Below are 24067 nucleotides of genomic sequence, written 5' to 3' on the forward strand. Positions count from 1 at the left end.
GCATAACAGGATGACACACGACAACTCGGGTATAGAGGTAGACAATAGGGAGCTTCTGTAACTATAAAAGGAGAAAATAACAATAAAATATCTAACATATACAAGCTAAGCCTAAACAACATTCCAAACATGAATGAATTGAATTGGATGATTAATAAAAAAAATATATAAATAAAATATCTATTCTAAGGTGTAACGTCAGCCTCCCTCACCCCAGAGAGCTGCACACAGGATCTCAGAGTTGAACCTCTTCTTGTACTTGCGGATCTCGGGCGTATCGCTCTGAGGGCGCGTGTTGACCGGGTTCACGTTGACCACGGAGCCCTTACGAGACGCGTCCGCCCTCAGAGCCTCCGCCAGCCGAGCGTCGTTCCCGTAGCCTGTGGGGGGGGGGGGGGGGGGGCAAAGGTCACAGGTGAGGGGTGACATCAGGTCAGGTGACATCAGGTCAGGTCGACACTGGAACTCCACATCAAGCCAACTCGTTTGACTGACATTGCTTTTGTTGTTTCCTTTTTTTTTGGAGACATTACATCCCTCATCCCTCTCTCACTGTATCTCTCTGCTAGTCTCTCTGCTAGTCTCTCTGCTAGTGTCTCTACTAGTCTCTCTGCTAGTCTCTCTACTAGTCTCTCTGCTAGTGTCTCTACTAGTCTCTCTGATAGTGTCTCTACTAGTCTCTCTGCTAGTCTCTCTGCTAGTGTCTCTACTAGTCTCTCTGCTAGTGTCTCTACTAGTCTCTCTGCTAGTCTCTCTACTAGTCTCTCTGCTAGTGTCTCTACCAGTCTCTCTGCTAGTCTCTCTACTAGTCTCTCTGCTAGTCACTCTACAAGTCTCTTTACTAGTCTCTTTACTAGTCTCTCTTACGGCATGCTCTGTAAGCTCTCTTTCCTGACTGTTTTCAACCACATGTTCCTTCTCTCCCTCTCTTTCCTCTCCCTGTCTTTCGTTACCGTGGAGCTCTGACAGTAGCACTTGGGTTGTGGAGGACGATGGGTCATCCCTGGGGACGTCTGCGTGGCGGGAGGGACTTACCCACGTTGTTGAGGGCGCTGCCGGTGGAGGGAGACACCTGCAGGAGGCGAGGGTCGATGAAGGGGGTGAAGGAAGAGGACGACTTGTGTTTCTGCATGGTGTTGCTGGCCGACTGGCTCTGCAACGGCAGGTAGACAGAACCCATGTTGGAGGGAGACAATCAAACATTCAGTACCCTTCTGTAATGGTACTGAGGGAACTTTTAAAACTTGACACAAATCCACTAAGAAATGACAGATACCAACATTTAATGTGCATGTCAAACACAGGAAGGAACTGAGGTAGAAATGTAAGGCATGCAGACAAAACGGCATTTCGATGAAGGGAAAAATATACACAAATACAAAGATATACGCAAAAATAAATGATGGAGGAGAGTCGAACAGGCAAAACAAGATTTGTGGGGCGGGAGGGATGGAAAATTTCCAGAAAATACGGAAAAAATTAATCACATCAATCATAAGTAATGTACTTTCCTGGTAAAAAAATATTTGCCGGCTCTTCAAACTTACTCCACTATGATCCTAAGCACATCTTTTATGAGCTGGTGTTTCCAGGGGGCGTGTCTCTAAGTCATACGATGGCGGAGCGCAACAACGGCGAAAGAGTATGTTAGACATTTGCAGTCTGGACGAGGGGGTAGGTGTGGGGGGAGGTAAGGCTGGGTGTCAAAGGTCAACATGACCAGTTACATTCACCTGGGCCCACACAAACACACCTCTAGAGTTTGGCAAAACAGTATTTTCGAAATAAATAAGTGCATAAATCTTCTCTTTGTAACAGCAGCTTTGAATCTTAACAGATCTAATCAGTCTGAGAGAAAAATTGGCACCAGTGAGAAACCCTTTCAAAAATAAAGTTGACGCCAAAACAATAAAACAAATAGCCTTTACTGGCATGACCATCATGACAGGCCTGGTAGTAGAGTACAGAGAGAGGGGGGACAGGCCTGGTAGTAGAGTACAGAGAGAGGGGGGACAGGCCTGGTAGTAGAGTACAGAGAGCGGGGGGACAGGCCTGGTAGTAGAGCACAGAGAGAGGGGGGACAGGCCTGGTAGTAGAGCACAGAGAGAGAGGGGACAGGCCTGGTAGTAGAGCACAGAGAGAGGGGGACAGGCCTGGTAGTAGAGCACAGAGAGAGGGGGGACAGGCCTGGTAGTAGAGCACAGAGAGAGGGGGGACAGGCCTGGTAGTAGAGTACAGAGAGAGGGGGGACAGGCCTGGTAGTAGAGCACAGAGAGAGGGGGGACAGGCCTGGTAGTAGAGCACAGAGAGAGGGGGGACAGGCCTGGTAGTAGAGTACAGAGAGAGGGGGGACAGGCCTGGTAGTAGAGCACAGAGAGAGGGGGGGGACAGGCCTGGTAGTAGAGTACAGAGAGAGGGGGGACAGGCCTGGTAGTAGAGCACAGAGAGAGGGGGGACAGGCCTGGTAGTAGAGCACAGAGAGAGGGGGAACAGGCCTGGTAGTAGAGCACAGAGAGAGGGGGGACAGGCCTGGTAGTAGAGCACAGAGAGAGGGGGGACAGGCCTGGTAGTAGAGTACAGAGAGAGGGGGGACAGGCCTGGTAGTAGAGCACAGAGAGAGGGGGGACAGGCCTGGTAGTAGAGCACAGAGAGCGAGGGGGGACAGGCCTGGTAGTAGAATACAGAGAGAGGGGGGACAGGCCTGGTAGTAGAGCACAGAGAGAGGGGGGACAGGCCTGGTAGTAGAGCACAGAGAGAGAGGGGGGAGAGGCCTGGTAGTAGAGTACAAAGAGAGGGGGGACAGGCCTGGTAGTAGAGCACAGAGATGGGGGGGAACAGGCCTGGTAGTAGAGCACAGAGAGAGGGGGGACAGGCCTGGTAGTAGAGCACAGAGAGAGGGGGGACAGGCCTGGTAGTAGAGTACAGAGAGAGGGGGGACAGGCCTGATAGTAGAGCACAGAGAGAGGGGGGACAGGCCTGGTAGTAGAGCACAGAGAGAGGGGGGACAGGCCTGGTAGTAGAGCACAGAGAGAGGGGGGACAGGCCTGGTAGTAGAGTACAGAGAGAGGGGGGACAGGCCTGGTAGTAGAGCACAGAGAGAGGGGGGACAGGCCTGGTAGTAGAGTACAGAGAGAGGGGGGACAGCAGCCAGAGACAGCAGAGGGAAATCGAGAGAGGCTGTCCCTGGAGGACACTGCAGAGGGCGCTGTTGCCAACACCCAGACCCAGGGCTGAACAGGAAGCTATCCTTCTCAGTCACAACTTCAGGATGATCATTTCACCATTAAAGGAACAGTTCACTCAAATAATTTGTTTAACATAAACAAGGATGTGTCAACTACAGACATCTGGACCACATCCCTGTTAATATCAACCTGCCAATACAGCTTACCGACATTTGAGTGGACTCTTTTTTTAATGGTTGAGCCAAAAAATAACCGTAGTGCAGTGTTTCAAGAGAGGTGGGGCAAAGATCCCCATACTGCCCTCCGCCCTAGGTCTGAGGGTTAGTGTCTGTTTCAGAGTGTCTGCTTCAGAGTGTGTGTTTGTGTGTGTGTGTGTGTGAGGGCGTGGCACGTAGGGGCGAGGGGGTGGGACGTACCTCATGAGCAGGGTGAGCTTGTCCAGGGGGCTCTGGGGGGACATGGAGGAGGGGCTGGCCAGGCTGGAGCAGGAGGGGGAGGTGGAGGCGGAGGAGGACGGGGAGGGGGAGGAGTGGTGGCTCTGCTGGATCAGGTCCGGCAGCAGGTGGATGCGACCGGCAAAGCCGTTCCGTTCCGGGGTGTGGTGGTGGGAGTGGGGGCCGGTGGGGGGGTGGTGGTGGTGGTGGTGAGGGGCACCAGGGGTGTGGTGGTTCACTAGCCCCAGGCTGGGGACAAAGCCAGGGTTGGGGGGGCCCCCTGGGGCCCCAGGGCTGCTGTGGATGGGGCCAGGGATGGGGACCTGGTGCTTTTTGTTGTCACCTGCACTCTGGAAGTAAGAAGAGCAGCACACTGTGGGTCTGGAGGGGCAGTCAGAGGCTGAGAGAGGCCACCGTCTGGAGGGAAGCTAGCAACTGGAATCTAGATCTGTCTCTTTAACTTAACCTGACTAATAATACATGGCTAATGTGGGAAACACTACTAAACCGTCTTCATATGGTCTATTGTGTTCAGAATTATTAGAATGTTTTTCTTGATTCAAACTTTAGGATTGGATCAATTTTTATAACATGATTCTGTCAAAACATTTCTTTATCGTTGATCCAACATCCGGATATTGATAGTGGATCTATTTTGGGATCTAACTTCCTGTCTGTGGCTACTCGGTTTTATGACTTCCTGTCTGTCACCCTCTCCTATCTGACCTAGATCCGGATCCACCATCACCAGCAACACAAATTCAAAACAAAGAAACAACCAAACAAGACCAACACAATGCCAAACAATCACAGTGGCAAAACAAGAGGGAGCGAATGAGAGACTCATGATGCAGTGATCGAGGAAATGTGGATGTCGACTCCGATACCGGACTTGGCCGACCGCCCCTCTTCCCTTGGTTGTCATGGTTACCTGTCGGACGATCAGTGTGCCGTCTTTGGAGGGCTTGCTGGAGGCGTCGCTCTCCCCCTCGTCGTGGACGATCATGGTCTTCACTGACTCCGTCTCTCCATTACTCAGCCTGGAGGAGCTGGGGGGGAGACACAAGCGAGGGGGAGAGAGTGAGAGAGGAGAATCAAATTATATTTACATGACGGGAAAATACCAGTGTGGATATGTTGTATGTGTTCATACTTATTAAGGAGTATTTTTTGGGGGACATAAACCGTTATTATATGCGGTCGATCTATCTAATCGAACCTTGTATGAAGTTAATTGATTACTAAAACCTGTGCAGGATTATCTGAGGGTCACTTAGGGTGTGAGGGTCAGAGGTTAGAGAAAGGTCAGAGGTCATTTCCTACGTACACAGCACGGGAATCCTCTGGCCCGGAAGTGGACTCCTCCCCTCCCTCCTGGTCCACCTCTTCATCGTCGTCTTCATCGGTAGTCCCAGAGTCCTCGCTGGAGGAGGAGTAGTCCGTCACCTTGTGGGGGGGGCGCACGTCCTCCACCGCACGCAGCTCCTTGGCCAGGGCTGTCAGGTCCTGGAGGGTGGGAGGGGGTCAAAGGTCAGGGGTCAAACTTAGTGTCAAAAGTGTGAGCCATTCTTTCCCAAGATTGGCCTTGCAGTCGAGCCACTTGCGAGGGGTTAAATGCAGAATACAGGAAGCAGGTAGCTGCTAGGAAGGAAGTGAGGTCACACAGGTGCACCAGCCAATGAGAAGCCGGCCAGTGAGTAGCAAAGCCAATAGATGAGAAGGGATGATGGGTGTGGCACATCGCTGCCAGAGCGCCCAGAGCTGCAGTGGAGAGCCAGGTTAATGCTACTGAGTAACAGAGAAGGATAGAAGCTGACGTTATGAATGTGTGGCAGGAAAACCATTAAAGAGACTTCAGGAATATGAAGAAGTGAAACATTAGGGTTAGAGAAAAGCGTGAGTAGAAGATGGCCACGCTGGCCAATCAAGAGAGAGCAAGCCATTAATACGGAAACCCTTCAGCCAATGAGATCAGTGGATAGAAACACGTCACTGCACACAGGCTTACCACATCTCCCTATAGGGGTTCACATGAGAGGGTCACATGACATCAACCCATGGCGTCAATCCACACACACATACACACACACACACACACAAAAGATAAAGATAAGAGTCAAGAAACGATTTTGAAACCCATTTCGTAGAGAGCATTGGCAAGCGCACTTTACTACAGGACTTAGAGTGCTATTGTGCTACGCTAGCTAGCGCACTAGCTAGGTCACAGGGACGACACGCGCCAAACTCTCACCGCCGGTCGATTAGGCCTGACCAAGTCCTTCCTCTCCTCTGGCTTTTTCCCAGCAAGCTCTGGGCGCTGGAGGGCCGAGCCCTCTGACTTTGAGGAAGCTGAGGGGGGATGACAGGGTACCACATTTAGAGCCACACAACCAGCTGCTGTTAGCCAGGCTAGAGCCTAGCACGAAACATGTCAGGTGTTGATAACTAGCTGGTGTTAGCCTGGATAGGAGCTAAGGTGTTGATAACTAGCTGGTGTTAGCCTGGATAGGAGCTAAGGTGTTGATAACTAGCTGGTGTTAGCCTGGATAGGAGCTAAGGTGTTGATAACTAGCTGGTGTTAGCCTGGATAGGAGCTAAGGTGTTGATAACTAGCTGGTGTTAGCCTGGATAGGAGCTAAGGTGTTGATAACTAGCTGGTGTTAGCCTGGATAGGAGCTAAGGTGTTGATAACTAGCTGGTGTTAGCCTGGATAGGAGCTAAGGTGTTGATAACTAGCTGGTGTTAGCCTGGATAGGAGCTAAGGTGTTGATAACTAGCTGGTGTTAGCCTGGATAGGAGCTAGCACAAAGCCCTCCTGTACTGATCAGTAGTCAGTATGTGGGATGTGACACTGTTAAATATAGGCTCCTGTAAACCCGTTTTGTTATGGGAAGAGAGTCAGGTGTGAAGGTACGGGCGGTAAATGTATGATGTGATAATAACTACCGCCAAGCCAGCTCAGTAGAGAGACTAGGCTCGCTGTGAACGGGTTGTGTGTGCTGTGAATATGTATTTGTGCTTTTGGGCTTGAACAGTCCTCCAATGCCAAGTGCAAGTGTGTGGATCATCTGTGGAGTTACGTGTCTACGTGTGCGACCCTCTGGGCAGGACTTGCGTTGGGGTTGAGTGCTCTGTAGACTCACAGCGGGCCCTGAACCTCTCCCCTGAGCCTGTGTGAGAGCCAGGCTGGGAGCTGGAGGCGCTGGAGCTGGAGGAGCTGGAGCCCCCACTACCGCTGGTGCTGGTGCTGCCCGGCCCGGCCCGGGGGGTCAGCTTCTCCACCCTCTCCCACAGCAGACGGGGCTCTGCAGCACTGGGGAGGGAGGGGGTGAGGGGAGGGGAGGGAGGAGGGGGAGGAGGTGGGTGGGGGAGAGGTAGGGGGAGAGGAGGGGTAGAGGAGGTGGCAGGTGAGGAAGGGAAGAGGGGGAGAAGAAGGGGGAGGAGCAAAACAAAGTAACAGTTAGGAGACGGCGCTCTGTGTGAAGGGTTAGACAGATAGGACTGTTACATAAAGCCATCCCCCTCAGAGAGAGAAGAGATGAAGAGAGAGAGAGCGGGGGGGGGGTGTAGACAAAGAATGAGAGAGCGATGTGATGCAGAGTGTTTTACATTCAGGGCACTGCTGGACACCTAGAGGGTGAAGGAGAGACGGAAATGAAAGAGGAGGGATGGAGGAGAGAGCGGGCGAACGAAACGAGAGTTTGAAACAGAGAGGGGCGTGGGCGTGTGTAAATGTGTGTGTGTTTGCGTGTGTGTAAATGTGTGTGTGTTCGTGAGTGAGATACAGAGATGTACAGGTACCTGCTAGCGTTCCGTTGCCCAGGCTGGTTGCTAGGCGTGGCGTTGCCTTGGTGAGGGGAGTCTCTACGCGTCAACACTGGAGACCTTGAGGTGGTCCTCACCGGAACCTTCCACAGAGACATGGCGCTCATACACACACTCTCTCGGAGCGTGTGCGTGTATGACAGCGATACGAACACAACCTAAAACCTGCAAGCCCTAACACAGTCCCAACAACATCCAAACATCCTGACGTTCCTTTGACACGCTCCTCTAGTGACGCTGTGGAGATGATGGTTTCACATAACAGAAAGGGAGGTAAACCCCATATTGACCTTCTCAACCCCTGACCATGACACCAGACCCCTTCTCACACAGTGGCAGAAAGACTTGGGGTTAGGCTCATTAGTTTTCCATCGAATGGCTGACACAAAGTTAGATGTGTTTCAGTCCATGCAAGTTCAGTGTTTGCCCTGTAACTGCGCTGACTGTAGGCTGGGTGTTGTGGTGGGTGTGTGAGTCCTGGGGGATGGTTGGGGTGGCATTCAACAGCGTAGCAGTGCAGCTAAGAACACATGCAGTCCCTCCGTACACGGACGACAGAATGACGGGAATGTAGGCGCCAACAAAGACCACCGCCAGGCGAGGTGAACACGTCCATGACATGGCCATTCACAGGTGACTAATGACTATGGATACTTGTCGGTGTACAGAATGTGTCAAGTAATAGACTGATGGGATAGGGCTTTTCATTCGAATTTCATCGTAGGATAAATGAAGGAAATGTTGTTCGAGGCTCCCATTTCAGACATTTCTGAAAACGAACAAGCGAGTTGCAAAAAAGTTGCAATCTTGTTTTTGAGGGATTATGCTGAAAACCCCTCGGACAACGGGTGGGTTGTTCAATAGTTCTATCTTCTGTTCCAACATCGCTCCCTGCCTGACTCATCAACATTTCGGAGACATACTGAGTAGAGAAAAATAACTTTGATCTCCAGTTCAGCTTTCTCTCTGAGTATCGACAAGCCGACGTGTATTTTAAACAGCTAGCTGCAGTCTGTGCTTTATTGTGGCGTGTGCATAGGAAACTGCTTGTTATAGTAATCCAGATGTTACTTAGATCTGTGAGGATCTGGCCAGTCACTTTAACCGCCTGACTCCTTTAATACTAACCCAGATATACATTAAGGGATCTTCATTACTGAAGTATATTTCAAAGGAAACATCAGCTTTGGCCTGCTTATATGATCATCACTGGGGGGAGCAAGGGTTTGGGAGTCCCTGGTAATGGAAAGACATATAGCTATTCGGACTCAGTTCTACATGGTTCAGGGCTGGCCAACCCCGGCCCCTCGAGAGCTGCTGTCCTGCAGGCCACCACAAGGCTCCAATCAGGTAGAACTCCCCTGACTCAGCCAGTCAACCAACTAGTCATTAGAATCAGGTGTGTTGTAATTGGAGGGTTGGAGTGTGACACTGCGGCTCTCGAGGAGCAGGGTTGGGCAGCTCTGCTCTAACCTCACTACAGATCTACGTCAGGGCGGAGCCTGTCCTTACCCTGGGCGGGGCCTCGTCTGAGGGGGCCGGCACATGCGGCGTGGCCCTAGGCTGGGGGTGTGGCTGCGGGTCAGTGCGTGCGGGCGATGAGGATGACGGGGAAGATGACTGCGGTGGTTGTGCGAGGCGGTGGTGATGGTGGGGGTCCTGGGGGCGGAGGTGGAGGTGTGCAAAGCTAGGAGCGACCGGCTCGCTGAAGGACGGCGAGCGCAACACGGCGGAGGGAGGGGCGGCGTTGCTCTTTAGCGCCGCTCGCTGGGACCATTGGACCTTCCGGAGACAGAAAGCACATGGGGGGGTCATTCGGGGGACAGAGGACAGAGAAGGAGATGTGGGGTGGTGGGAGGAAGGGAGGGAGGGAAAGAGGGAGGGAGAGACAGAGAGAAAGAGAGAGAGAGAGAGAGAGAGAGAGAGAGAGAGAGAGAGAGAGAGAGAGAGAGAGAGAGAGAGAGGGAGGGTGGGTGGGAGGGTGGGAGGGAGGCAGGGAGAGGGATGGAGCAAACACTTTGAGAAAACAAGACGGCAAACACAAGCAGTGACAGGACACTGAAGGATCAGGGAGCCTCAAAAGAGGGCAGAGCTGTCAATCTGGTAGCCAATGGAAACTCTTTGGGGTTGACCTCTGAGATTTCTCATTGGTTCACGGGGTTTAGACCATATTGTATTTTGGCTCCACCCAGTCTGAGGCTCCAAGACCTTCGTCATCTGTGGTGTTATGAATGTAAATGAATTAAAACAAGGCACGTGTTTACATCAGGCTAGCATGCATGAAGACCATTCACATAACCACATACATGCACAGATTCAACGACTCCCCAAGGGAAATGGAAGAAATTCAACTCAGACTGAGTGCCGTTTCTAACCATGCCCTAACACGACTTTAGCCTGACACTGAACTTGTCTTTAATTCCTACCAAATCCGTCAGCAAATACCCTTAAGCCAACCCAGAAAGATTTATTATGATACAAATTAGTATAGAATGTAAGAAGTCTATGTCAACAAGCATCCCGTTTGCACAACTGGCTAATTTCTGCCTTTTTTTTTAAAACATTTTGGCATCAGTGAACAATGCGCCAATGAGCCACAGTACGTCATCCCGACTGAATTCTGACCAGTTTCATTAAATCACCACGACATATTCCAAACGTATTGTCTTCAGTGCTGAACTGACATTACTCATGCTTGCTTTAGTCACACACTCTGAAACAATGACTAATTCACACTCTGAGTCACTGGAGAAACTTGAATATGCTGTGTGTGGTTACCACACAGTCACGACGTAGCTTCCTTCACAAGGTTACCTCCACTATCTCAGCCAACAAGCACAGGTCAAACACACACCTACACACACGCCTACAAACACACCCAAACACACTCACACACCAACGTAGAGTGGGCAAGGTTGGACAAGGATTTACATTCTAAAAAGGCAGTCTGTGACACAACCTGGAGGCACCTAGTGAGGGATTTGAAAAAATGTCATTAACAGGGAGCAGAGTTGTGGTCGCAATTCCTCCATCGGCATTCTGCAGGACACCCGCTAGAACATACAGCAGCAGGAGCAATCAACAACTTTAGATGAGATAGATAACAGAACAATGACCTGCATAAAGAGACAGAAAGAGAGGGGGAATGACAGAGTGGAAGAGGCACATATCGCTGGAAGTCGTCACCCAGGAACCGGAAGTTGAGCAGGAAGCCTAAAGGGACGAAGCGATGGGCAGCAAGGGACGTCCTGGTCGCTAAAGTTACCTGTGGCTCCATGGGCCTGTGCATGGCTGGAGCCTCAGCGGGGTTCCCGTTGGAGAAGGACTCCGAGGAGCGAGGGGGAACTGGGGGCTGCTGCTTGGGCAGGGCAGCCTGGGGAGAACCCTGGATGTTCTTGCGATACCTCTCGTCGGCCTGGAGACGACACACACAAACTGGTTTGTGTGGTTTGTAGAGACTTTCGTTTTTTTAATGTTTGGTGTTCATTTTGTGTGTTTGCATGGTCATGGTTCCCGGGGGACAGTAATGGGGTGAGTAGACCCATCGTTGCCATGTTAGTTTCACCCACACAGCAGAGGCATGTCCAGCAGTACACACACATCAGCAGGCAGTGTAAAATAATCAGACACGTTATCAATAATCCCCTGCTACAGAAGATCCAGGATTAAGGACATACAGGTTGCTTCTGATTTTCAGAAGTTTTGTGCAAACATAGGAGGTGAGTTTCTGCGTTGTCCCTATTTTTAAGACATTTGTGAATTACTCGTTAAAGGACATCATTGGCTAGCAATGCTTGAGCGATTTTTTATTTTTTATGACTGGACACAATAAAATATTTAAAAATGAAAACACTCGAAGCTCAACAAGCCCTTCTGGAGACAGTAACGAGGAGAATGTTTTCCCGGGTGTCTTATTATACCAACACTGCACCAACCATGTCTCCACAGTCTGGATATAAGCAGGGTGATCTGACAGAAACAGTCAATACAACCATCTCTGCTTAGAACGGCACCTGAGGCCTGTGACACAGAGAGGGTATAATAACAGACTTTATATTACCCTCCTACTTATTATAAACCATTGTGATTTGACCGACGGGATAGTCGTGCGCACTTGTTGAATGGATTTCCATACAGAGATCTATATCACCTAGAAGAAATTTAACAGCCGTTTTTTTTGTCGGAACCAACTGCTCGCAATCCTCGTAAAAAAAACGATTCCTCATCTTCTGCCTACGCCCATCTCTTCTCCCTCTCTCTCTCTCTCCCTCCATCCATCTCCTCTCTCTCCCTTCATCCTTCATCCCCTATATCTGACTCCTCTCCCTCTCTCCATCAGTGCATCTCTTCTCCTCATCTCCGTCCCTCCCTCCCTGGGTCTGTCCTCTCTCCCTCCAGGTGATAATGAGCCCAGCAGGACAACAGTTGGGGGAACACAGGAACTCACAGCAGCCTAATGAGCCAGCTCTTTAACTGACTAGGTCATTAGCACTGAGGGGGGGGGTGGGGGGGGGACAACAGTTAGACTAATTACAACAGCAGAGGTAACCCTCCCAAGGACAGTAGCCCACATTAAGCTCTCCCCTTGGAAGAATTGTATTTGAGGATAAACAATATCGCCTTTACGACTTGGCAACACCTTTAAATGACATTCAGAAGGATTTGTCATGAAAGACGAAGGGGATATTTGGCATCTTTGGTATGATTTAGCGTGGCGATTGATGTGGACAGGAGTGAGCAAAGCGTACTGTGACAGCATTATTGAAAAAGAGAAGGAAATATAATTGAAATCATTCACTATGTGGGCCAAGAAAGTGATTGTGTTAAGACTATATTAGCACATAACCCTTTATAACAGGATCATAAATAGATGCCAGACAAATAGTTGTTAGCCAATAAACATTTAGTTAACAACACTGCTATGATGCTAACTGCTGTCAGGCAGCTGTCACAAAGTATCTGTGACTATGACATACATTGACAAAGTCCTCAATGTAATTGAATCAAAACCTTCAATCCATGTTTAATCCTGAGGATTTTAGAAGGTGGAAAGGCAGTTTTGACAATGAAGCGCTTAAGTTCTTGAACACAATGTTATTGTGGTTATATATGAGTGGGCAGTTTGTGTTCCCATGATGCTGTGTGTTTCCAGAGGTCTCCATTACCCAGAAAAAAACCTTCACTAGCCATTATCATCAGATTACAGAAGGAGGATGATTGTAAATGGTATGAATGATGTTCGGTGAGACTTGCTAGTCTCAAGGTTCTATGTGAATAGGTCCAGTGACGTTAAACTAGCACTAGCTAGTCTCTCCAGAAGAATAGATGTCTCTCTATCAATGGCAGGGCTGCCTATTCCTGCTCTTGGAGATGCCTATCAGGAGGTTTTCGCTTCCACCACAATTAAAACGAACCAGATTTAATTTATCACAAAGCTATGTATTATAATCAAGTGTGCTAGATTAGGGGTGGAGCAAAACTTCCGAATAACAGCTTTCCAGACAGAAGGTTAAGCAGCCCTTATTTAAGGTGTAAATGTGTCTTAGACAGCAGAAGGACCACCACCGCCCACAGCCCCACATCAGCCACACCCACACACGGAGGCCACGCCCTCCGGCAGCAGAGTCAGTGAACAGGCAGCATTCCGTAAAAGGCGGAGCAACAAGCTGGAGGGTTCACCTCTCTGATTGGCTCATAGTTTGGTCGTTGAGGTCCATGGGTTTGCGACACAGCACCTTTGGCCTGCTCCAAGCTCCTCAGCCACTCCCAGTCCACGACATGTGAAGACCTAGTCTTCTCCGGTTCTAGGTTCTGCGACGATCTAGCTCTTTCCGGGGTCATTTTCGGTGGGGCCTTGCTCTTATCCGACCCAAGGCCGGGTTGGGACCCGGTCCTATCCACATCTCGGTTCTGCGGACACCGAGTGGACCCTAAGCCTGGATCTTGAGGGGACTCCCCACTGTGTTGCTGTGTGGCTTGGGTCTTCTCTGGAGGCTGGTGGAGGGCTAGCAGATAGGTCTGCTCCAGCTGCAGCTGCCTCTGCAGCTTCTGGGCCTGACGCTGTTCCTCCAGCTCCCGCCATTTGCACTCCTGGGCGGAGTGAGGGCAGCGGCGCAACATGCGACATGTGACCTCTCAGAGATGCAGTGCATTTATAGTGCTTTATATTTTGAATTGCAAGAGAAATTGTACTGATCATTCTAATTAGGCACACTGGCAGAACATCTGGGTAACATTATAATAAATCCAAACAAGGTTCGACTGTGAGACTGAACAATACTGGCTTTTACCATAGAAGCTGAACGTCAAGGAATTGAATCAAATTAAAGTGTTGCTGAGAACAGACACAGTGTGGGAAAGAATGACAACAAGGACGAGCAGCATGTGAAGCAAGGAGGCAGGGATGTGACCGGTCACATGTGACCGGTCACATCCTCTCATAAGCTAATGCCCTCTGACCTCTCAAGGAGCAGAAACCTTTAGTCATTTGAACACAGTCACCGGAACCCCCAGTACAGACCATCTCAACGGAATGTGCAACATTACGGAAAAACAAGGGAAACCCATGTCTTCCTGTACGACGTTTCCTGGTGACATCATCACCCGGGGACTGTAAACAGCGTAACTTTCCCAGCTAGGCACAAACAATGGCTGAAACCATAACCTCAATGACTGCTCCCTTGGAACAGATCTAGATAATGGCGTAGACTAAATCCAAGATCACGTCTCATAGATAAGCTAATAGAAGACTATCCATTCGACACATATCTAACTACACGTCAACCGACCGACGCAGTTTGAAAGCGCTGGACTGAGAGGAAAGCTAAGGATGCACGGAGAGGAGGACGGAGAGAGAGGTCCTCACCAGTAGCATGGCCTGCTCATGAAGAAGCTGCTGCTGCAGGATCTCCAGGTGCCTCTGCTCCTCTTCCAGCTGACGACGGATGTACTCCTGTCAATCAAAATACACAACCAATCAACGGTGAGCGGGTGGAAGAGGATGAGGCACCATGACGGCCTGGTCACTGAGGCACAGTTTGGAAGTATCAAACAATGTTTTTAAAAACACTTGTTTCTTCGTTCGAGTTTCCAGTTGGGCACTTGGGCCGTCGCTTCACGATAACAGAGCACACCAATTGCCAATTCCCTTCGAAATCCTGAGACCAAACCCTCTCCAAGAGGAGAGATACCGACTGACCACTAAAGTGACACCGAATGTGAATCTGCCAGTGTGGAGAGACCAGTATGGTTCAGCGGGGGGGTCATAGTACAGGTGGTTCACCACGGCATCCAACCCTCTCTCACCTGCTCGCGGTCAGCTCTCCTCTTCTCATCCTCCGCCCTCCTGCGTTCCTCCTCTTCTTTGCGCCGGCGCTCCATCTCCTCCAGACGTCTCTTCTCCTCCTGCTCCCGACGGCGCTGCTCGCGCTCCTGCTGCCTCCTCATCTCCCGCTCGCGCCGCTGTTGCTGTGGGCGGCCACACGGGGTGCCAGAGAGCAGGTGTCAGGAGCGGCCTCAGGATCACAAAAATGCTAATCTAGGCTAGGCTACTTGTTTTTTTTCTGCGCGAGTATACGTTTTAAGTTTATCTGGAGGAAGTGCTCCTTGCGCCACTGGTACAGCTTCTTCGCCTCCTCCTCAAAATGGGCAGGGAAAAACATGCTTAACTGAGCTAGGCTAGCTACCTTGTTGACATGGTTGTAAATATGCTAAGCTAGGCTAGCCTTGGCTTGGCTGGCTATCTTTTCTGCCTGACTACAGATGCTTGGTAAGGCTGGTTAGATAATTCCGGATAACATACTGAGCTTGCTTCGATTATTGATACTGCACATGTGCACAAAACCATCTGATGAGCAGAACAGTGTGTACTCCCCTCCAGCACCACTGAGGTGTCAATATTTCATGTGAAGTATCACGATTCAATTATTTAATCCAAGTTTAAATCTGAGGTGGCAACATGAACAAATCAGACAGATTAAAGCTTGCGATGGCATTTCAGGCATACAGTTGAAGCTTCGGTGCTGGAGTGGTGGAGGCATCATGCAGTATCTTGTCTACATAATCTCTGAAGCAGAAGAGGGGTGATATCTCCAACAGGAGCTCACATGTACTGTGGTATTTCAACCAAATAGCCCTCGGAGAACTAACCTGAGAAGTTCACCTTATATGTATAATTGATGACTGGGCTGTCATGCTTAGGAGGGAATGTTATGTTGGGAAAGGTCAGTGATCGTGTTTTGCAGATCAGACAGGTGCCGATCTTTCTTGCCTTTGAGGAGTTGGCAAGCATAGTCATTAAAGGCAGGGTGTCTAATGTGTTTATAAAGCACTTTTTGTCATATTGGCCGAAATAAACTTACTATCTTAATAGCAACCAATACATCTACAGGTTTGACGGTAACATAAAATAACACACCTGTAGGCATTGCAGAACTGTGATAAACATGACAAATCATTAAGACCGTTCTGAGACTAATGATTGGACGGGCTACCTGTCTGTCTGTCTACCTACCTGCATGCATTCTGCCTACTGCCCCTGCACTCAGTGGGCGTTACTGTAGTTTTGTGGGAGTGGCTTTGAAGGGAGGTGGTGGGATATTTTGGTTTGAATCGTATCAAACAGAAGCTAAAATAGCTAGCTTCGCAAAACGTGCCTAACCCAACTTTAATACCTAGTAATGAGAGTATATCTGTACATGGCTGAGAGGATGTGAACTCAAACTATGTGCACACAGACACACAAAAGTATCTAACGCAGACTAACAACCCCTACACTGCAGAAATGCCCTGCATTCAGATGGGTAATGGAACTGGAGTGTGCTGTTCTGCTCCATCCAGCCAACTTCAGCAAGGTAATGTGCCTGAGCCCGTGGCCCTGGCCTCCTTATATGGGCTCCCAGTTCTCCTCAGAGATAAGAGACCAATTAGAGAGCAGACAGGCCCCAGAGCAGCAGATAGGGCTGTGAACACATGATACTCTGCAGTACTAATGGCTACAGCCAATAAACACAGAAGAGGGTAATAACTGAGAGTTTACCTACAGAACAGCGTGCACATAAAATAATCAAGCCAAAACAAACAAACAGACTTAAGGGTAAACATCTAGACACACACATGCACACGCACAAACTCACAACAGAAAGAAAACGCCAGGCTACATCGCGCAATGTTTTCTCTGTTGTACATTTGTGTGTGTGTGTGTGTTTGAGTCAAACCGGACCACGCGCTCCTACCTCCTCCAGCCTCCTTCTCTGCTCCTTCTGCTGCTCGATGCGCTTCTGCCTCTCGGCCAGTAGTTGGCGCTTGTACTCCTCCTGCTCCCTGAGCTGCTGCTCCTGCAGGAGCTGCTGTCGGCGCAGCGCCTCCGAGCGCTCCTTGTTCTCCTGCTGCAGGCGGATGAAGTCGCGGCGCAGGGTGGACTCACCTGGCACGTTCACGATGGAGCTGTCAGGAGCACAGGAGCTAGCACTTACTCTTTAGCTTGTAGCAAGCCTATTGGTAGGTTTGCTTGTTTGTGTTTGGGGCAGACCAGATCTGCTGTTAGCATGGAAGATATTTAGAGTTAGTGGTAAAGATACATAGTTTGCCTGACATGCTAGCTGGCAAATTAGCATTGTAGCAGATGTGTGGCAAGCCTGAGAAATATAAGCATGTAAGCTAATTTGTTAGTATGTGAGAAAATGTGTGGAATTGCATCTAAGCTAGGTTTTGGCAGGGTTTCCCGCAGCACTTTTCAGTTAAGGCAAGCAACACACGCCTGCCGCCTTACCTACGTTGTCAAAATCGTAGTTAAGCCTCTATTTTTTTGTATAGCGATATCCGCCATTCACCTGTTTCCCACCCTACCACCTTAACTAACACATTTTCTGCGGGAAACCCTGGTTGTGGTATAAAGGACCCACGTTAGCATGTTAGCTAGTTTGTGGTATAGACCCATGTTAGCATGTAAGTTAGTTTGTAGTAAAAACCCTTATTGGCATGTAAGCAATATTGCAGTATAAAGACATGCTACCTTTAGCAGAGCTAACCAACGTACCTTGGCTCTCCCTCCTGCTCCTGAGCCTCTTCCTCCTCTTCCTCACTGCCACTGTACTCATATTCCGTCTCATCTACACAAGAAGAAGGAAAATATATAATAATTACATGCAAAAGAAAATTTCAGAAAGATTCCGAAAATCACACTAATCCAAGTCAAACTACTTCTTACACATGATAACATTACTAGAGCAGAGAAACGTTGGTAGGACCAAGGTTTTCTAACTTCACAGAGTACAGCAGTGATGCCAACAGCCCACCCTCCCCAGGAACTCACCTTTCTCGCCCCTCTTCTTGCGCGTGCGGTCGATGTGGTCCTTCAGCTGGATGCGGACCTGCCGCTCGTTAGGCTGGTCCCGGATATACGGATGCTTCAGGAGCTGCTCGGTGGGGGGCCGCTGGGTGTAGTTCTTCACCAGGCAGCCCTCGATGAAGCTGAAGAACTTCTTGGACCTGGAGGAGGAAGGGAGGGACAGAGAGGGAGGGTATGGAAAAATATACGGAGAAAGAAGGAGAAGAGATGAAGAGTAGGAGGAGATGGATGGATGGAACGAAGGAAGGAGGAGAGGGAGAGGCAGGGAGAGGGAGATAGAGGGGGAAAAGTGGAAGAGAGGAAATATTCTTAGGTGTTCTTGTGAGATGGTTGGACAGTGCATCAGATAGTTGTGGGCAGAGCTGGAGCTTGGGACACCCACCATTTCTTGGACTTGAGTCGAGGAGGCGGGTTTCTGGGGATGAGGAAGAGCGCTCTCATTGGGTGCATGTCGCACAGCGCTGGAAGACAGGACCAAACGCACACAGATCAAAACACAAAAAGTACAGATCGACCGAAGCGGGTATGAAATTCCAGTTGTGTGTACAGAAGAGGGTGTTAGCTGTGGTTAGCTGTGGCAATCTGGAAAAAGGTTGTTTGACTTACGAGGAGCTCCTTCCGCCATCTCAATGGCTGTGATTCCACAAGACCACAAGTCACTCTGCAAGACAGACAACACAATGAGTTTACGTGTTTTTTTTGTAACGTGTGTGTGTAGCGCGCGTGTGTGTAGCGTGTGTTCTTACTCGGTAATCGTAGGTAGCATCTGGGTTCTCGTCACAGGCGATGACCTCGGGTGCCATCCAATAGGGCGTGCCGATGAAGGTGTTCCTGCGGCCCACTGTCCGGTCCAGTTGGGCACTGACACCAAAGTCCACTGGAGCACAGAGAACCAGTCCGAACCAATTACAAGCAGTTAGAAGCAGTCTACTGAAAGCAGTTAGAGCCAGAGCACCAGTCTTTCGAATAAGTAAGCTTAGAGAATTTCTATTTCAAGAATGCAAAGTAGATTTATTCCATTGATCTTCTGCTGGGATCTTTCAGTTCTCTAACTTTAGCTTCTCCACTGTTCTTCACTGAACCGGGATACAGAACAGATAGGAGAGAGTCTCACCCAGTTTGACCTCTGCGTTCTCCGTCAGCAGCACATTCTGACCCTTGATGTCACGGTGGATCACGTGATGGGCGTGCAGGTGAGCCAGACCCTGAGGAAACACACAGAAACACCCATAGAACCACATGTCCCAGCATGCATCGGTCGAGCTGCTGGGTTGACCCGAATGGGAACTCACCCTCAGGATCTCTCGGGAGATGTAGGCGATCCAGTCCTCCTTTAGGGTGTTGCCCTTGGTGTTCTTCACCAGGTCTGTGATGGAGCCTGCACCACAGAACTCCATCACCAGCTGCAGAGACACAGGGAGATGTGGTCAATGCAAACACACACTACACCAGTGAGAATGTAGTCAGTCAAACAGCTGTGAAAACGCGCGGAGCTGAGAGACGGGGGGCCCCGACTCCCTGGCCTCCCTTTCTTCTTCTCTCTCTTTCTCTCTAGGAAAAGCTACGATGGGAGGTTTTTGTTCGAACTTACTGGAGATAAATCTCTCACTTTATCTGTGACTCTGTACATAACTCTCTGTGTCTCGCTCTCCCCTTGTCTGTGTGTGTCTATTTATCTCTGTGTGTGTCTATTTGTCTGTGTGTGTGTGTGTTTGTCTGTATGTGTGTGTTTATTGGCTGTGTGTGACTATTTGTGTCTATTTGTCTGTGTGTCTGTGTATCTATTTTCCTGTGTGTGTGTGTCTGTGTGTGTCTATTTGTCTGTGTGTGTGTGTGTGTGTGTCTATTTGTGTGTTGTGTCTCACCCAGAGCTGGTCATCGTGTCCTGGAGGGCTCTTCTTGATGAAGGCCCCATAGTAGGTAGCTATGTTTCTGTGGTGGGAGTACTTCTTCAGCATGTTAATCTCCAGTTTAATCTCCTCCTCTTCATCCTGCAGAACACACAAACCACACGCACACAAAGAATTACTACAGGAAGGGAACAAATTCCCATTGCCCTGGAGGGGAGGAAAAGTAATTCCACAAGATAATGGAGTGATTCGTAACAAATCACACGCATCTCCTTTCCTCACTGTCCAAGTCAGACACACTATCAGCGCCCAAAACACACCGACAACTGCAGATCCACACACTGAAACACATCCAGACGCACACAAACAATCTCAAGAGCATAATTTTGTTTTCGGTGTAATGGCGCTGTAACAATCCAACATGGCTGTTAACCACTCATGGGTGTTTCTGTTGGCGGGGTAAGGAGGACAACGCGAACAATAACAAGAAAGTCACCCTCCGCCCCAAATACCAGGAGAACTCCACCATTTGTTGAGTTTGTCAGTGGGTGTGAGCATTCAATCACTGCGTGTGAGCCTTCAGTGATTGCGTTTGACACGTCTGTGAAGAGCGTGGCCATAAAACAGGACACCGTTTGAATCGTGAAGAGTACTAAAACACTCTTTTTCCATCTCGCTCTCACACACACACTCCCAGACACACAGACCCCCCCCGTAAACAAACACTCCCCCACACACACTCCCAGACACACGCGCACAAACACACCCAGATTGATCCAGACAAGCGAGCGGGGAGGAGTGAACCTGTGTACGCGGCACATCACTCTCCGTTCCCTCCTCGTGTCCAATCCTTGACATTTACGGCGTCTCGCCGCGTCCGCCGCTCCCTCCTACACAGCCGCTCTCCTTGTCTGACAGGATGTTTACCCCGGCCTACCAGGGGGAGATAAGCCGGGCCACCGGGACTGAATGATTTAACACACGGGCAGGGCACTGCATGGATTGTGGAGGGGAGTTTGGAGGTTGCCGGACAGTGTCTTCATACTAATAATGGATTTGTGTGACAGGCGCTTTTATCCACCGCGACTTACAGAGAGGTGGTGGGGATGGTGGCCATACGATGCCGTCCAATGCTCCACCAACGGAGGTGTTCTCACCCCAGTTGACATGCGGAGGCTTACAGGCTGGATGTGAAAGGGGGCCGTCTGCCTGTCGCTACACACAGAGCTCTGCCTGTCCTCCACGTAGACCTCCTGAGGAGGTCATGAGACCAGTCGGGAATGTGCACTTTGACCTTTCAGACTGAACTGTGTCAGATCTCCAATGGTCATCTGTGGTGGTGGGTCAGTCAAACAGCCACGCGGCAAATTGTGTTTGTCTAACAGCAGGAGTTTCTTCTAAAGGTCCATCTCTCGAGAGTGGCCCTATTCTATAAAAACACTCAATGAGTAGAATGAACACTCCGGGTGTTAAATTAACACTTTGAAATGTGCTGTGCAGCCAGTCAGACAGTCAGTCAGTAAGCCAGACCGTTAAGCAGTCAGTCAGACCTGAATACCTTCTTCGTGTCACAGTCATAAAGCCTCATCGGGTTTCACAGGAGTTCTCAAAGTAATCTGTCACACATGGCCAGACACACACCCCGGGACAGGGTCTGTGTGTGTGTGTGTGTGTGGAGGCATGGGGGGTCTAGGTTACAGCTGCTCAGGCAAGGAGACAAGGAGACCCTTACATCATTTCTCTCCTCTATCTCACCTATTCTCTCCTCAGCATTTTTTTATTGGCGTTTCATCGCTTGCTCTTTCCCTCTGTCTCTCTGTCTCTCTGTCGCTCACTAACTGTCTCACACTCCCCCGAAACATGACTCGAGCTATCCTCAAGCTACTCATTGTCGTTTGTTTTTGTGAAATGGTGGCGATGGAGGCAGACATCTTGATTTGAACACCACACAATGGAACAGCCGTCATACACAGCCCTGGAGAGATGTCCACCGAAGGCAGGTTTAATGAAACACCAAATATTCTAAGGACCCTCTGAGACGAACACACCGTGGGCAACACTTTTAGATGGGAACATGATGTAACACTAAACATCTCCATCAGTAAAGTGATATTGGATTTAGCTATTCCAATAGAGAATACCCGCGAGTTCAAAGAGAGAGCGAGATGTCGAGGGGAAGAGAGCCGAAGCACAAGAGAGCTCGTGAGAAAAGGAGAGATAGGGACGGAAATACAGAGAGAGAGAGAGAGAAGGAGAGGGAGAGAAAAAAGTGAGAGGAAGAAAAAGAGGGAGTGGTTGAAAGAGTGGAGTGGAGAGAGAGAGATATAAATTGAGTTAGAGGGAGGGTGGGCAACTGACGAGACAAATATAGAGTAAGACAATGACTGAGAGAATGAGCGAGAGAGAGAGAGAGAGAGAGAGAGAGTGAGAGCAGAGAGAGAGAGAGAGGACGAGAGAGAGAGAGAGAGAAAGAGAGAGAGAGAGAGAGAGAGAGAGAGAGAGGGGAGAGAGGTGAGAGAGAGAAAGAGAGAGGGGAGAGAGAGAGAGGAGAGAAAGAGAGAGAGAAAGGGAGAGAGAGGTGAGAAAGAGAGAGAGAGAGAGGGGAGAGAGAGAGAGAGAGGAGAGAGAGAGAGAGAGAGAGAGAGAGAGAGAGAGAGAGAGAGAGAGAGAGAAAGGGGAGAGAGAGAGAGATAGTGGAACGGATGAAGAGAGGAGCAGCAGTGCAGGAAGGAGGGAGGCGAGGAGACAGTGGAAAGCCCTCTTCTCCCTCCTCCCCTCCCATAATCCCACTGCACTTCTGCTGAACCTGCTCTGAAGAGAACAACACACTCCTCTGCTTTAACTCTCGTTCTGCCTGCTTCACTTTGGGTGCCTCCCTTCTCTCTCTTTCGCTCTCTCGGTTTTCTCCCTCTCCTCCTTCCATCTACCTTTTTCTCCTCCCATCACTCTGTTCTCTCTTTCTGCATGTGAAACAGGAAATGGAATGTGGGTCAGGGAACATATGCAGAGATGTGGCTGTTGAGAGGGAGAGAGAGAAAAAAAGATCTAGCGTGATAGAGGAAAGGGAGGGAAACAAAGAGAGGGATGGGAGAGAGAGAGATAAAGAGAGAGAGAGCAAGGGAGGAGAACGAATGAGGAAATGGAAAGGGAGAGATGAATGAGGGGAAGGAGAGAGGGGAAGGAAAAAGGGAGAAAGAGAGAAAGATACATAGATAATAACAATAATAATAAAAACATAGAGAGAGAGAAGAGCTGGAGAAGCATCGTTCTCTTCTTGCTGAGCTGTAAAGCAGACCAGACGCACGGCCCTCTGGGCCAGGAGACACGTAGCCTGGAGGACTAACTGCTGAACGAGCACCACAACACCATGTGACCACAAGCGTCTGCCGCAAACCAATCACAGCAGAGCACAGGATGAAAATCGTTTTTCTAAAGTCAACAAGATACACTTACACTCCACAACCTTCGAGCCTTCCCTTCCTCGTCACCTCAGCTCGCAGTGATCCATACCTGTCATCCTTCTATCTGCCTGTCACCATCCTCTCTAACTGTCATTCTCTTCTTCACCAGTCAGTCTCTTCAACGTTGAATACTTCACCCCCAATGAAGGTATACTGTATAGTGAATACATGTGTCTGAGACTAGGTGGGATGGCTGTCAACAAGTGTTTTTTGGACTCGACTAAACAACAGTGTTTTTGTAGTCCGGGCCTCGCCGGAGGAGGAGACACTAGGATCCCACACTCCTGGGGGGGGGGGGGGGCTGAGGGGTTGGAGTGACTAGTTTTGTCCTTCATGAAGGACAACAGCAGGAAACGGTTATAATGTTTCCTCTGTGTGTGTGTGTGTGCTTGATTCATCGCACATTCGCTCATGATTAAGATTCCTTAAGGGTGGCAAAGGATGAGAAGCAGAGGGACGACACCAGACACCTGCACATCCTCCAAAGTACACACACACATACACTCACACACACACACACACACACGTGGGATCTGACTTCATCGGATATGAGTAAGGGCTTATGAAACGCACGCTGTGACAAACACACACACACTCACCCTATCCCTCCCACACTCCCTCCCCTCCAAACACACACACACACACACTTCCAAACACACAGACGCTTCATTCCTATTCATACACTCTCTCCCACACGCTGTCTCTCCCCAGCCCACCCTGGAGCTCCCAGATATGGCAGACTGCAGAGGTGTCGGAGGGAGAAGGGGCCTGCAGAAGCCCTCCCCTCACTGGGCCTGCCATCATGGCCTATTTTGGGAGGGAAAACATACCGACTCGGTGGATGAGTATGAGGTAGTGAGCGCAGGCTGGACTTGGCGCTGAGAGCGGGGCAGTCTGTGTGTTAGGCTCTCAGAAGGAGTCTGGACGTGCTAAACCCCACCCAGGGGTCCAGAGTGTGGGTGGC

At 49.8% G+C, this 24067-nt stretch overlaps 1 protein-coding gene across 9 annotated transcripts in view; it reads right to left on the reverse strand.

Annotated features, from left to right (window-relative positions):
- Positions 1–24067, reverse strand: part of LOC124485977 (mitogen-activated protein kinase kinase kinase kinase 4-like) — a 34215-nt gene that overhangs the window by 9323 nt on the left and 825 nt on the right. The window contains exons 2-24 of one of the 9 annotated variants that reach the window (XM_047047918.1): positions 19658–19783; positions 19085–19195; positions 18907–18997; positions 18539–18669; positions 18399–18453; positions 18175–18253; positions 17757–17932; positions 17481–17553; positions 16678–16888; positions 14750–14911; positions 14310–14396; positions 13124–13534; positions 10710–10859; positions 8957–9226; positions 7421–7527; positions 6763–6932; positions 5871–5968; positions 5628–5636; positions 4947–5125; positions 4551–4668; positions 3602–3969; positions 1036–1151; positions 213–380 (exon numbers count right to left, since the gene is read on the reverse strand). In XM_047047918.1, coding sequence (XP_046903874.1) covers positions 213–380; positions 1036–1151; positions 3602–3969; positions 4551–4668; positions 4947–5125; positions 5628–5636; positions 5871–5968; positions 6763–6932; positions 7421–7527; positions 8957–9226; positions 10710–10859; positions 13124–13534; positions 14310–14396; positions 14750–14911; positions 16678–16888; positions 17481–17553; positions 17757–17932; positions 18175–18253; positions 18399–18453; positions 18539–18669; positions 18907–18997; positions 19085–19195; positions 19658–19783 — 3466 coding nt within the window. Of the gene's footprint in view, positions 1–212; positions 381–1035; positions 1154–3601; positions 3970–4550; positions 4669–4946; positions 5126–5627; positions 5637–5870; positions 5969–6762; positions 6933–7420; positions 7528–8956; positions 9227–10709; positions 10860–13123; positions 13535–14309; positions 14397–14749; positions 14912–16677; positions 16889–17480; positions 17554–17756; positions 17933–18174; positions 18254–18398; positions 18454–18538; positions 18670–18906; positions 18998–19084; positions 19196–19657; positions 19784–24067 lie in introns of those variants that run through there. The other 8 variants (XM_047047916.1, XM_047047909.1, XM_047047917.1 and 5 more) reach the window with 8 other exon arrangements.

This window comes from Hypomesus transpacificus, chromosome 23, assembly GCF_021917145.1.
Source record: "Hypomesus transpacificus isolate Combined female chromosome 23, fHypTra1, whole genome shotgun sequence".
NCBI lineage: Eukaryota > Metazoa > Chordata > Actinopteri > Osmeriformes > Osmeridae > Hypomesus > Hypomesus transpacificus.